The 15480-nt window shown below is 40.6% G+C and overlaps 1 protein-coding gene across 5 annotated transcripts in view; it reads left to right on the top strand.

The window, feature by feature from the left end:
- The window catches only part of LIMA1 (LIM domain and actin binding 1), an 89296-nt gene that overhangs the window by 36318 nt on the left and 37498 nt on the right, over positions 1-15480 (top strand). For all 5 annotated transcript variants that reach the window (XM_040234050.1, XM_040234046.1, XM_040234047.1 and 2 more), the window contains exon 3: positions 7505-7550. In XM_040234050.1, coding sequence (XP_040089984.1) covers positions 7505-7550 — 46 coding nt within the window. The remainder of the gene's footprint in view (positions 1-7504; positions 7551-15480) is intronic.

Genomic DNA, 15480 nt, shown 5'->3' with positions numbered 1-15480 from the left:
AGTTAACCTGCCCCCAAGTTAATATTTTGTGTCTGTCTAGTACTTTTCTTCTGATGCATAGATCTTACTATTGAACTGGTTTTGAAGGATGAATAGAATTTTATTTGGTAGGCTGGGAGGATGGTAGTGACATGGCAGAGGAAGAACAGTCATAGGAAGTAAGGCACAGAAATGGGAAAGAGCATGGGGTGTTTACAACAGTGAAAACCAGAGAATCAGCCTGGATTTCTTCTCCAGGTTTCATACTTGATAGAGCCATATTGCTGATACTGCTTAAGGCTTTGAGGATTCACTCACAGTAGGTTCCCAAAGCAGATTGCAGGACTGCTTTCCACAAAGCAAACATTAATTTCTACTTCTAACACTACTGACCTCATTTTCTCTTATTTTGAAACAGTCTCTCTTAGAGAATTCTAATTCTTTAATTAGAATTAGTAAATGGAGTTTATAATTAGTAAATCCTATACAAGTCTAGTTTAGAGACCCTAGGAAACCTTGTGAGGTTTGTGATCAGAGGCTGATACAAAAATGTTATTTGGAGAAAGCTTCATCTGGCTGCTCTTTATAAGATTAGCTGGGCTTTACTTTCTAAGTGTTAATAACGTTGCACATGATTATGTACATAAGAGTCATTTTTGTAGCATCATAGCTTATGTCTCATGAGTGCTTTATAACTCCAGATTGATTTCTTTCATTAAGCCTCTGTACTGTCTAAAGCATTAAATCTGAATAAGGAGGATGCTCTTGATGAGTCAGTTTGAACAGCCAGCTTTGGTTTCACTCACCAATGACTTCAGCATGGAAGAATCCTTTGCTTAATTAAAAGTTGACTCTTTTAGTAGAATTTGGTCTCTTGGTTCTCTTTAACTTATTTTTTAATTAATTTATTTTCCTTTTTTTGGCTATGCTGGGTCTTCGTTGCTGCATGGGCTTTTTCTCTAGTTGCAATGAGCGAGGGCTTTCTCTCTAGCTGCGGTGCACAGGCTTCTCTTGTTGCAGAGCACAGGCTCTAGGTGCTTCGGTGGGCTTCGGTGGTTGTGGCTTGCGGCCTCTAGAGAACAGGCTCAATGGTTGTAGCACACCAACTTAGTCTTTCTGAGGCTTGTGGGATCATCTTGGACCAGGGATTGAACCCATGTCTCCTGCATTGGAGACACCGCTAGCCATCAGGGGAGCCCGTCACTCATATGAAGGGAATCTAGCCCAGTGGTTTTCAAACTATCATAATTGAATTCCTTAGAGGAACTTCAGAGGTCAGTTCTGGGAAGACAGGAAGATCTAAAGGACCATGCATGTGACCTTTCACCCCAGAGGTCCTGCTTTGATCCCTTTAGTATGTGAGGTTCTAAGTTATCATTTGAAAAGAGGATTCTCCAGCAAAAAGAACTACTGATCTAGCTAACCTTTGTCCCATTCCTCTGACAAATAAGAAACTTGAGATCCAGCATTTATGATGAAAGATCACACCCCAAGATAGTGGCAGAGCTTAACCCAGGACACTTAATCCCCCCACCAACCATGCCTCCCCTCCTGTCCCTGCTCCTCCCACTCTTGTTATAACTTTACCCGTTCCATAGACCCAAGAAAGAGCAGGTTTATATTTAGTTTTCTGTGACTGTCCTTCCATCATTAAGAAAAACTTTGACCCTCAGATCTCTACTTCTTTACTTCTCTGTACTATTTTAGTGATGAAATTGTTCCAGAAGAAAATGCATTGCCTAAAACTTGGGAATTTCCATTTTCCTTTTTTTTTTTTGGCTCAGTGAGACCTTTCCTCTATTTGAGGGCATACAAGCAAAAGAGTCATGGCTCAAGAACTCCATTCTCTGGCCTTAGAAAAGTTTGAGACAGTTATTACTCCCCAGATAATTTTAGCATCCTCCATCAGCTGCCTGCCTCACAGCTGAGCATTAATAAGCAGTGGCAAGATTAAATTCTGTATGTGAAGAGGAGACTGGAGGACAAGAAAATCTAGGAAGGGAAGAGGGATAAGCTTTTAATTATAGAAATCTCACGACAAATATTTTTTCCCTCAGGTTTGAATCTTTTAAAATGCCTTTTCCCTCCCCATCAGAGACCTTCACATTTTGTGTCAGAATAATGCTAGCTGCTCTGAGCATATTTGAAGAAAATCTAAAGCCTGAATTCTAATCTAACATTGAATTCAGAAGTATTGTACCTGAATATCTCTTAGCATTTAAGGTGTCAAAATGTAAAAGTACCAAGGACCTTACTTGGAAGAAAGCAGTGGTGTGGAACCTTTCTCCCTGAGTATCCACTGTTTAGCAAGTACTTCATTACAAATAAAGGGTGGTGATATTTGAATGGGAGTTTCAAAACACAATTCAAGACTACCATTGGCGTATACACCTGTATCTTACAGATGCCTCAGTGCTAAAAGAATAGGACTAAAGGTGAAGACTGTTTTGATCTTTCTTTAAATCTGTGTTTCTATTAAGACAATAAAGGGAAGGGAACCACTGAGCTTATTTACCCAACTAACCACAGTGTAAATTGTTCTCCTTGCCTTGGAGGACAATTGACCAAGAATCAACCTGTCTGCTGATTGGGCTCTGGCTTTCATATATTGTATTATATTGCTGTAATATACTGTAGATTATTACCCAACGAGTGTGGAAACACAAGTTCAAGGCCAACTTTTAGTTCCTTTCTAGCTCTAATCTGCTGTGTTTCTGCATTTCTATTTTTAGGGACTCTCAGATACATTTCAATTTTCACTTTCCAATACATTAGTACAAGTGGGGAAAAAATATACACAGGCCCATTCACCAAAGCACTATTTGTAATGATAGATAACTGTAAACAATCCAAATGTCCATTAAAAGGACTATGGGTTAATAAATTATAATGGAAGAGGATTGCCAAGGTTACCAAAGACTTCTGTGTTGCTTAGAAAAGTTATCTAAAACATATTGAGGAGATGTTTGTTAGCCTTCATCTTAGATGACCTCTTGCCACTTTTTCTCACATTTTTTCCTCCCCTTAGTTTCTCTGGAAGTCTCTTGTTTTTCCTCCTACCTCTGTTGCTTCTCATTCTCCTACCTCTGATCCTTCTCTGTTCTCTAATAGAGAATGAGAACCTCTTCTTCATGTTCTGACTGCTAATTGTTAGTGTCTCCAGGACTGAGTTCTGAGCCTTTTCTTACATTGCACATTCTTCATAGATGATATCATACACTTATACAGCTTTCATACCATCTGTGGACGGACAAGTCCTAAATTTGTATTGTTCATTCAGATCTCTCTTTCCAGCTCTAGAACATGTATCTAATCACTGTTACCACCAAGGGGATGTTTTGGTTAGAATGGCTAACATGGAACTCTTCATCCTCCCCGTCCCCAACTTTGCTCCTCCGTCCATTGACTCAGCTGTTGAAAACTTGGGAATCATTCCTGACTTGTTCCTCATTACCAATCCTGTTGATTCGACTTCTGAAATATACCTCAAGTCTATTCACATTCTCTCCTGTGCTACCTCCCTGGACCTTCCAGCATCATCTGTCACCATTTCTACCTCTATCCTGCACCCCGACTCTGGTCCATTCTTCACACAGCATCCAGTGCTCTTTTGAAAACATAGCTTGGGGACTTTCTCAGTTGTTCAGAGATTGTTAAGACTCTTGCACTCTCCAGCAGGGGGCATGGATTCAATCCCTAGTTGGGGAACTAAGATCCCACGTGCTACTCAGCATAGCCAAAAAATAAAATAAAAACATAGCTTGGATTAATGACCATTCATTGTACCATTGACCATTCATTCATTGTACCTAAGATTACATTCAAAATTCTTAGAGTAGCCTGCAAAGCCCTTGATGCCTGGCATCATCTCCTGACCTCTGCCTTTCTCAATGTGCTTCAGTAACATTGGAGTTCTTTGTGTATCTTATACATGGGAGACACTGTCTTGCCTTAGGGACTTTGTGTGTGCTCTTTTTCTATGCCTGGAATGTTTTTCTTGCTTTGTTTTGCCTGGCTGACTCCTGATCAAACTGCAGATTTCAGCCTAAAGGTCATTTCCTCAGCAAGGCTTTTCTTCACACACACACACACACACACACACACACACACACACCACCCCACCCTACCCCACACCCGCCTTCTCAATTCAGTTCCTTTGTTAGGTTGTTTAATAATACTCTGTCCTTCTTTGAAAGATTTATCCCTATAGTATGTGTTTAATATTTAAACTGTAAGCTGTCTGAGAGCAGGAACTATGCCTTTTTTGGTTATTTCTTTCACTATTTTTTCTCTAGTGCCTAGAACATACTTTTTTATTTTTAATTTTTTTGCCGGTGCCACTTGGCTTGCGGAGGCTTGTGGAATCTAAGTTTCCCAGTCAGGGATTGAACCAAGGCCGTGGCAGTGAAAGCACCAAGTCCTAACCACTGGGCCACAAGGGTCCCCGGTGGCTCAGATGGTAAAGAATCTGCCTGCAGTGCAGGAGATCCAGGTTCAATTCCTGGGTCAGGAAAATCCCCTGGAGATTTGTGGGAATGGCAACCCACTCCAATATTCTTGCATGGGAAAAGCCCATGGACAGAGGACCCTGGTGGATTACAGTCCATGGGGTCAAAAAGACTGAGTGGCTAACACTTTCACTATTTCTTGAATGAAAACTCAAGCTGTTCTAAAATGGAGAAAAGTAGATGCAGTATAGTATGTATAATATTGTTTGTTAAATATGTTGCAAATGCATTATTATTTTAAATTTTTATATATTTTAGATGCTAATCTCTTATCAGATATATGATTTTCAAATATTTTCTGGCATTTCATGGTTTGCCTTATTGAAAAAACTGTCTTTTCCCTGTTAGATGGTCTTGGCACCCTTGTCAAAACCCTTTGACCATATACGTGAGGTTTTATTTCTGGGCTCTCTATTCCATTCCATTGATCTTATATGACTGTCTTTATGCTGTTACCACACTCAATTTTAAAAAAAATTTTGGTAATATATACATAATGTATAATTTACCATTTTAACCATTTTAAGTATACATTTCAGTGGCATTAAGTCCATTTACCCTGTGCAACCATTCTTTTGTTCTTTATACAGCTGTGTAGTATTCCATTGCATGAATACATTATAATTTATTTATTGGTCTGCTGCTAATGAACATTCAGGTTGTTTTCAGTCATTTGCTATTATATTTAGTGCAGTGACAAATAATCTAATGTAGAAATTATTTTTGCTTATGTGAGTGCACCTATAAGATAAATTCTGGAAACAGAATTGGCAAATTGTAACATTTAGGCTTTTGTAATTTTTGTAAAATTGACAAAATGCCTTCCCTAGAGGTTTTATTTATTTACCCTCAGTGTATTAGCTTTTTTTTCCCTTAAAAAAATGTTTTTTCTTAATTAGATAAGAAATGTTCTTAGTGTTGTTTGAATTTTTATTTTGAGGCTAAACATTCTTATTTTTTGAGTCACTTGATATTTTCTGTGAACTCTGTGTTTATGTTTATGCCCATTTTTCTATTAAGTTTCTTTTGTTGACTTCTTACTGATTTGTAAGAGTTCTTTGTATTTTAGGGAAATTACAAATTTCCTTTTGTCTGTAATATGTTTCAAGTATCTCTCTAGCTTGTTATTTGACTTACAGCAGTTCTAATCCCATTTTTTTTCCATAAGCTGTGGTCAATGAAATCCCAATTGTTTTTGGAAGTTCTTTCATCCTACCCTTTAAGAAAACTCTGCTCAGTTTCAGAGTATTACTCAGTCTAGTGAATGAGACACTGCTACCTGATTGTTAAACTTTAAGTGGTAGTAAGAACTGGAGGAGACCTTAGAAATCCTCTCACGATCACTTAATTTTGTGGATGAGGCCCAAACAACTTATATAACCCAGGTTACATAGTAGGAAAGTAATGATGTTAAATCTAGGAGTTTCCTCTGGCTTCCATTTTGGATGAGGTTGTTCTATTTAACACACACTAAGGAAGTTCGGAGCTTGTGAAGGTATTTATGAGTTGAAAGTTAGTTTCGGTTAGGGAATGGGCCCTTTCCCATATTGTTCTTTATCTTCTTGTCTCATCTCCTTTTCCCTGCCCAAATGCCTTGTACATTCTGAAAGTCTGCCTTAAGGAAGGAACAAGTGACCCATTGACCAAGCCCTTTTCTAGGGTTGGGGTTAGGTCGGTGAGTTCAAGGCCTGCAGGCCCAAGGAATCAAATCAGTAAGTTCTAGGCATGCAGGCGTCACGTGGTAGGGATTCTTCTAGTGATAGTGCTGCCTTCAGCGTTTGACTCAGAGGCTCTGAGGAAGCCCCATTAAAACGGTTCTGAGTGGTCTGGAGATTTGTTGTGGCCCAAGCCTTTTTTGCCTTCAAATGGAGGAAACCTGGTCACCTCTGAAAAGCCCTGGGACTTCAGTTGTTCCTCAGGAATCTCCTGAGCAAATAGTAAAAATGATAAAATAAAATGATTGAAAGTAATAATAAAATTATAGAAGCCTGTTTATCAACTCTAAGATGCCATCAACTGTAGGCTGGGCCATTATTTTATGCATCACTAAAGAAAAAATACTGTTAATTAAAAAGAATAATGCTTGCTTAGCATAGAAACTTTTCTCACGAATCACTCTTACACATATATTAAAAAAAAGGAAAACAATTTTTCTTTCAATGGCAAATCGAAGTGTATTCTCATTAAAGACATTTCAGTGGCATCCCTGGTGGCTCAGACGGTAAACCATCTGCCTGCAATGCGGGAGACCTGGGTTTGATCCCTGGGTCAGGAAGATCCCCTGGAGAAGGAAACGGCAATATACTCCAGCACTCTTGCCTGGAAAATCCCATGGACCGAGGAGCCTGATAGGCTACAGTCCATGGGGTTGCAAAAAGTCGGACCGACTGAGCAACTTCACTTTCACTTTCACTGTCACTTTCATAATACCTTCAAATATATTTAACTGAGCAAAAGCGACAGTACCAATAGCTTAGGCTAAATTTACACATGTACAGGCCGTATGACTACTTCTTGATCATTTGGCTGACAAGAACTGTAAGATTTTAGAGGCGTTAATGAGTGGGGAAAGTGCAACCTAGGGTTAATGTAATACTGTATCCTTTGACTAATTCCAAAGCATTTATATACATGGCTTTTTATACATTTTTATACATCATTTATCCTTCCCAGCATTATAGTAGATTGTTTTCTAGGTAAGGAAACTGAGGCTTAGAGATGTTGACTTGCCCCAGATCACAGTAAGTGATGAAACTGAGACTTAAAAACCCCAGGCTTTCTGCTGTCTCCATTTTCCCAGCGTTTGACCTCATTGTCTTGGCTCTTTCTCGTAGAGCAGTTGACTGCAACAGTGCAGGAAGTGAGGGCTGCCCCGGTTCTCTGCTTTTGATACAGGTGACTGATGATAATCCTTGGCAGAGATAGTTGTGCAGATGTGGTTTTCTTGAAGTTTGAAAGTGTAAAAATTTAAGTTTAATTTGAGGATATTCTCTTCCCCCCCACCCCTCTTCTCTAAGGTACCAGAAAGCAGCGGAAGAAGCAAACATGGAAAAGAAGAGAAGTGTAAGTATTTGGAAGCCCTGCGACATGTGGAACTTCGTGGTCACACCTCATGTGGCCCAGCCACCTGCGGCCTCTGCAGGACCGTGGGCTCCGCATCAGCTGAGCTGGGCCTTTGTGCCAGCTGGTCTCATTGGTGAACCATTTGCTCAGGAGAACTTGGCTTGGGTGCAGAGAATCTTATTTTTTTCCCTGAGGTGTTCCTTTGAGCCACTTTTTCTTTCCTGAGTTGAGTGAAAGACAGAAGGCCAAGTACTTTGCTTGTGGTTATAAAATGGCTTACTGCTTCTGCTCAAATCAGGAGACAGGGCTTCCTAGGCTGTTTGTTTTTTTTTTTCCAAATCAAACAACCAGAAAGTCTCTCTGCATTTAAATGGTAGCAGCTGTGCAGCTGTTGTCATTCCCCTGGGTTCTTTGTTTAAAGCAAACTTCTTGACCCAGTCTAGTTAGCAAATTTCTTAGCAGCAGGATCCACCAAAGGTGAAAACCTCAGAACCCCTCTCGGCTCTACCCATTTTGTACTTTCCCGCTGGCTGACTTCCAGTTTGGCTGGGTAGTGTATTTCTTTTGAAATCTTACTTGATTTCTTCATATGAGGGGAAAAGCCTCACATATTTGGGCAAGAATTCTTCATTTGTCTGGCATTACAAAAATATCCTCCTGGCAGTTTTCAGCAGCTAACCTATTTAAATGAGTGCAAAGCATGCCTCTGTCACTTTGTCTTCTCCAAGGGGGCAATGCTGACTGGGTCTTTGACAATTTTCCTGTAATTCGAGAATGGAGCCCTTCTGGTGCACTGTAAGAAAACTTACATCATTTCACTCAACTGCTGGTTTTCTTTTCTTTCCTACTCTCTCTCTTGCTTGTTATTTTTTCCCCTTTCTCTTTTCTTCATTCCTTTTTTCCTTTCACTCATTCATTTTAGCAAGTATTCAGAGCGCCCACTATATGCCAAGTACTGCTTTAGACACTAATACAGACTACATCTCTGCCCCCATGGAGTTTATATTCTGGTGGAAGAGACAGACGATAAAGATGTAGCAGGTATAAAACCAAATGAAGCAGGTAAGAGGGATGAGAGTAGTGGTCAAGGAGACATTTGAGCCGAGGTCTGAGGACAGGAGCGTGGGAGAAAAATAATTCAGGCAGAAGATAAAGAGCACATGAACATGCCTCAAGGCAAGACCATCCTAAATGTATTTGAGTAATAAGAAGAGAAATGTCATGTCCAGTTGTTGTGAGGACATGGACCTTAATTCTGATTAAATGGGGGCCTTTGAAGGGTTTGTGCAAAGGAGTAATGAGATCTGACCGAAATTTTAAAAAGAGGAGGAAGCAACTAGAGGAACAGTAGCAAAAGCGTGAAGACCAATTACAAGACAATTGCAGTGATTTAGGCAAAAGATGATAATAGATTGGACTGGAGTAGTAGCTATATGGGCTTCCCACATGGCTCAATGGGTAAAGAATCCACCTGCAATGCAGGAGACGTAAGAGATGTGGGTTCAGTCTCTGAGTCAGGAAGATCCCCTGGAGGAGGGCATGGCAACGCACTGCAGTATTTTTGCCTGGAGAATCCCAAGGACAGAAGAGCCTGGCGGGCCACAGTTCATGGATCGCAGAGTCAGACACAACTGAAGTGCCTGAGCATAGTACAGTGCACAGTAGCTCTATAGGTGTTGAGAAGTGGTCAGGATTTATACTGAAGGTAAAGAGGAAGAATTGCAACAATCCATTTGGCCCAAACACCAGGAAAAATTCCATTGAGATCAGGAAGGTGGCAGTAAAAACAAGTTTAGAGAAGGGAAAATATTTGTTAGAAGCTTAGCTTTGGACATGTTAAATGTAATTCTTTATTAAGATTTCCAAGTAGAGATGTCAAATAGGAGCTTCGATGTACAAATTTGTAATTGGAAGAGATCCAGCCTGGAGAGATGTGTGTGTATCAAAGTATCAGTGGTTTGTAAAGATAAGAAATGGATGAGATCACCTGGGGATTGAGTGTAGCTAGAAAAGAGGTCTAGTACTGAGCTCAAGGGCAACTTGCCATTTAAAGGTTGGAGAGAGAAGGAAGAACCAGCAAAGGAGACTTAAGAAGGAGCAGCTGGTGAGATGCAGTGAAAAAAAAGAGAATGGAGTACCAGACGTCCAGTGAGGAAAGTGTTTTCAAAAGGCAAACTATCGAGTCAAACACACAGATAGGCTAAGAATTGACAATCAGATTTGGCAACATGAAGATCATTGCTCACTTTGTGCTGTTTGGTAGTGATGGGCTAAAGGCCTGATTGAGCTAGGTTGTCCAGTCAAGACAGTTGGATAACAAAAGTTGATACCACAAGTGGAGATCAACATTTATGGAACATCTTTTATGTGTCAGGTCTTGAAAGCACTGAGAGGAATAGGATGTGGTCCCCACCTTCAAGGAACTGCTTAGCGTTTAGAAAGTAGGATTCATTTTATTTATTTTTAAAATCAGATAGCATTCTCTTTTTTAAAATCTTTATTTATTTTATTTTTGGCTGCACTGGGTCTTCGTTGCCGCGTGCGGGCTTTTCTCTAATTGCAGCAAGTGGGGGCTACTCTCTAGTTCTGGTACTTAGGCTTCTCATTGTAGCGCCTTCTCTTGTTGCAAGGCACAGGCATATGGACTTCAGTAATTGTAGCTCTCAGGCTTAGTTGCTCCATGCCATGTGGAATCTTCCTGGACCAGGGATCGAACCTGTGTCCCCTGCATTGGCAGTTGGACTTCCAACCACTGGACCACCAGGGAGTCCCAGAAAGTAGAATTTAGAATCTCAGTGTGGTAAGTACCATATTAAAGAAATATGCAAGGTGCTGGGGGAGAATTAAGGAAGGACTCATAACCTGGACTATGTCATGTGAAGGGAGACGTCCCAGAAGTGGTGTCTGACTGAGCTTGAAGGATGACTAGGAATTAGTTACACAAAGGGGGCAAAGGCGTGGTAGAGGAAGCAGCAAGTGCCCAGCGTGGAGGCATAAGAGAACAGGTGCATCTGACAGTAGAAAAGATAGCTGTCCCGCTCACCAAGAGGGAAAACTCAGGAAAAGAGTGAGGAGTGAGGGGAGACTTCAGCTTTAGACAAGGATGAGTTTAAGGTATCTGTAGGATTTCCAGGTAGAACTGATAGGTAAGGAGAGCTATCTGGCTCGAGTTATAGGGTGTGAATCATCCATCCAGATGGGCGAAATACATCATCTGTAGAAAAATATGTAAGGCGACTAAAGAGGATGACCTAAAAAGGCAGAATCTTGAGGGACCCCACCATATGAGGGAGGGACTAAGGAAGAGAAACCTGTTTAAAAAGAAAAACCTGAAGAATGTCTAGAAAAAAATAGGAAAAAGGGATGTCACGGAAACTAAGAAAGGAAATTTTTTGAAGGAGGGAGTGGTCAATAACATCAGATGCTATAGAGAGATCAAATAAAATAAAAGAGAAGCGTCCATTGCAATTGGCAGTTGAGGTAAAAAGGTGTGAGCAGGTGATTAAAGAAGAAACAATAAACAGGAAAAAAATGCTTTTACCTTGCTAATAATCAATGAGATATAAATTTAAATAACTGTGAGATATAAATTATAACCTGAACAGTAGACAGATTTTTTTAATTGATAAAGCCTACTAGGCAATGCCTATTAAAATTTTGGATATGTTTAATACCCATTGATCCTGCAATTCTGCTTGTAGGAATGATCATTGAGAAACACAAGTGAAATTAAATAAATGTAAAATGATATTTATTGCAGGATTCTTTGTAATACTGAAATGTTTAAAATCAGATATTCATCGGTGGGGAAAGAGTAAATCATGGTATCTACATCCATTATAATAATATATCATATGTTATGTATGATATTATATCATATGGTTAAGATTTTATGTAACATGGAAAGGTATCAGAAGCACATTAAATGATTAAAGCACTTGATTAAAGCACTTATGTGCAGAATAGTAAGTATAGTATGATTTCATAGAAAAAAAAGATACTGATTAAAAATAAGGGAAAAGTTGCGAGCATGTGCAGCAAACTGTTGACAATGGATATCTTGGTTAGGAGGAGCAGAGGAGTCAAATAGAGAAACTTGAAGCATATATTCAAGGCATATATATTCCTATACTGACTATGACTCCCCCCCCAATTAGTTTTTTAAAATACTTGTGTAATTGAGAAAAGTAATAAATTAAAAATAATGAAATGAAAATTGTAAAGAAGTAATTGGTGATCCTGAATTGTGCTAATTCAGAAGTGTTTTGGTAGTAGAATTAAAGGGAATGGAAAGTAGTCAGGTAGGAATAGCAACTACACAAGACTGTGCTTTCAAGACCGTTAACTGTGAAATGTGGGAGACAGCACTAGCTGGAAGAAAACAACACTGAAGATTGGTTGCTTTTTTTTAACAAAAATGTTTTATTTTGAAATAATTTTGGATTTATAGTTAGAATTATTAACTTAGTACAGAGAGCTCCCATAAAGCTCAGCCTACCCTTCCCTAATGCTAGCATGTTCTATAACTATGGTACATTTATGAAAACTAAGAAATTAACTTTGGTGTAACCCTATAAGTTAAACTAGACTTTATTCAGATCTTACCAGTTTTTCCATAAATGACAGATGGTTGCTTTTAAGATCTACCAGACTTGTAAGACGTCTAATTTGTCTCCTGAAGAGCAGGGTGGAATGTAAGTATAAATTTATAGCAATGGCTGTCCAGGTGGAAGAATACTTATATTCTTGGAAAGCAAGGTAGAGACGCATTCAGGAGCAAGTGGGTAAATCTGTTTCTTTAGCAAATGCTGGGATCAGGTTACATGATAGCTTCGATTTCCAGAAATTGAGCCCTTCTTTTCTCTTCCTCTTCCATTTGCATTTAGACACAGAAACACAAATGATCAATACCACCATTGGTTATATTTGCAGTTTCCTTTCAAGCCTGGGATATGCCACATCTTGAAATCTATGTTGTTTGGACAGTCGTCTTCATAATGAGTGGCTGCCACTTTTCTGAGTAGCTCTTAGCCTAGAAATGTCTTCCTCTCCTTGGAAGCTGTACATCCGAGTGGTCTGTATTTCCAGCCTACTGCTATATCCTACCAGATATCATCCTGCTTTTAAGATGAAGATTCCCCTGCCAAGATTTCAAACATTAAAGCTCATTTGACCCCACCTCTTCATTTTGCAGGTGGAGTAACAGACTCAAAGAGAGAAAGGGATTTATCCAAGGCCCCTTCCAAACCAAATATTCCTGCAGAAAGGACACTGTTGTATGTCCCGAGTGTGCCTGATCCTGTTTTAGGCAGCTGGTGATGATCCAGAGGCAACATCCACAGAGATTCTCAGCCTTGCTGGGTAGGATGCTGGATGTCACTTTGAGAAAGCAGGCTGTGGTTATCTTGCAACCAGTGGGGCCCTTGAATCCTTGTACCCTCCTTGACTTCCCACTGCCTTATTCTAGGAAAGTACTTGGTAAAATGTTAAAACCTCGATGCAAATGACATTGACTAAAATTTCACCTTATTACTCCTCCTCCACCACCTGACTCTGAAATAATAGAGACTGTAGAGAGAGTAGAAAGACAGAAAGAACAATAAGAGGCTGTAACTCCAGTTCAGGATTTGAGAGATGACTGGATACTGTTTGTTGATCATGATTGTGAGGTGTGGCTGGAGGAGTGAGGAGGGCCACCCATTTAATAATAGTCACCACTATTGGTCAAATACAACATATGTGCTTTTGTATAGTTGCATTTATTCTCCACAATGGCCCTGTATGGTAGTTTCCAGAAATTAGGAAACTTGCCCAAGGTCATTTGGCTGAATGAAGCTGGATTATATAAGCATTATATGCTCATTATAGGAAATACAGATACCATACATAAAAGAGGTAAGTGATGGGGATTTGCTGTACAGCATAGGGAATTACGGGGCTTCCCAGGTGGTGCTAGTGGTAAAGAACCCACCTGCCAATGCGGGAGACATAAGAGACGTGGGTTTGACCCCCTGGTTGGGAAGATACCCTGGAGGAGGGCATGGCCACCCACTCCAGTTTTCTTGCCTGAAGAATCCCATGGACAGAGGAGCCTGGTGGGCTACAGTCCATGAGCTCACAGAGTCAGACACGACTGAAGCAACTTAGCACAGCACGGCACATGGGAAATTATATTCAATATCTTGTAATAACCTATAGTGGAATATAATCTAAGGAAAAAAATCCCTCAATCACTTTGCTATATACCTGAAACTAACAACATTGTAAATTAACTATACTTGAATTGAAAAAGAAAATATATTCTCGTGCTCACGCTCAGCCGTGTCCAACTCTTAGCAACGCTATGGGCTGTAGTATGCCAGGCTCCTCTGTCCATTGGATTTCCCAGACAAGTATACAGGAGTGGGTTGCCTGGCCTGTAGCCCACTGTCCAATGATAACCCAGGCTGCTTCCGTCCCGTACTCTTTTCACTGTGCTGCCCAGTTTGCTTTCAATTCTTGCTTTTGTCCTGTGCCTTTTTGCTTCTCGTTCTTTCCCAGAAAGCCTACAGCTACTGCTTCTGCCCCATCTTTTCCTGCTCCAAGCTCTAAAGTCCTGGACAACAACAGGGTCTGGGGCCTTCAGTGCTATCAGACGTCACAGCCCTGCCCTTCCCCTACTTGTTCCCACCCCAGCACTTTTGAACTTGTATCCTTAAGAACTCTTTTAATAAAAGAGCACATTTACTCCTCTGTTAAAATGCCCCCCTAAGGGATGTCCTCTACCCTGGTCTTTGTTGGGACGTTGCTGATACTCCATCACACAAATCCCTTTCTCTCAGGTCATCACAGTCAAGTGGAAATGACAACTTTCAAACCATTTACAAGTAACATCAAAATTATTTGATATTCCATTGAAGCTTTTTTTGTGTGACATTGTATTATTTTTATTATACAATGAAAGCACATTTATTATTAAAAAAAAAAGAAGAAAATAAACCAAATGCCCATAAATCCATGATCCCCAGAGACAAGCTGTTAACATCATGATGTCTTTTCTTCCAGACTACTTTTCTGTGTTTATATTTATAAACATATATGTGTACTATAGGACTTCCCCAGTGGCTTAGCAGTAAAGATTCCACCTGCAATACAGGAAAGGCAGGAGGTGTGGGTTTGATACCTGGATTGGGGAGATCCCCTGAAGGAGAAAATGGCAACCCACTCCAGTATTCTTTGCTGGAAAACTCCATGGACAGAGGAGCCTGCTGGACTACTGTCCATCAGGTCGCAAAGGGTCTGTTAGACACAACTGAGTGACTGAGTATAGCACCTGTGTATTATAACATGAAATCATGCTGTCATTTTTTTTTCCTTCATTTTTTTGGCCTCACCACATAGCTTGTAGGATCTTAGTTCCCCTGTGCTTAGTTGCTCAGTTGTGTCCGATTCTTTGTGACCCCATGGACTGTAGCCCACCAGGCTCCTCCATCCTTGGGGATTCTCCAGGCAAGAATACTGGAGTGGGTTGCCATGCCCTCCTCCAGGGGATCTTCCCAACCAGAGATCAAACCCAGGTCTTCCATATTGCAGGCAGATTCTTTACCGTCTGAGCCACCAGGGAAGCCCCAAAGTGAAAGTCTATCTGTTGTGTCCAACTCTTTGCAACCCAGGCCAGAATTCTCCAGGCCAGAGTACTGGAGTGGGTAGCTGTTCCCTTCTCCATGGGATCTTCCCAACCCAGGGATCGAGCCCAGGTCTTCTGCATTGCAGCGGGATTCTTTACCAGCTGAGCCACCAGGGAAGCCCAAGAAAACTGGAGTGGGTAGCCTATCCCTTCTCCACTGGATCTTCCCGACCCAGGAATCAACCTGGGGTCTTCTGTATTGCAGGAAGATTTTTTACCAGCTGATCTACCAGAGAAGTTCCCCTCCCAGGGATTGAACCCGGG

Source organism: Oryx dammah, unplaced genomic scaffold (genome assembly GCF_014754425.2).
Source record: "Oryx dammah isolate SB20612 unplaced genomic scaffold, SCBI_Odam_1.1 HiC_scaffold_29, whole genome shotgun sequence".
NCBI lineage: Eukaryota > Metazoa > Chordata > Mammalia > Artiodactyla > Bovidae > Oryx > Oryx dammah.
The sequence above is the reverse complement of the archived record's forward strand: the minus strand, read 5'-3'. Positions and strand labels throughout refer to the sequence as shown.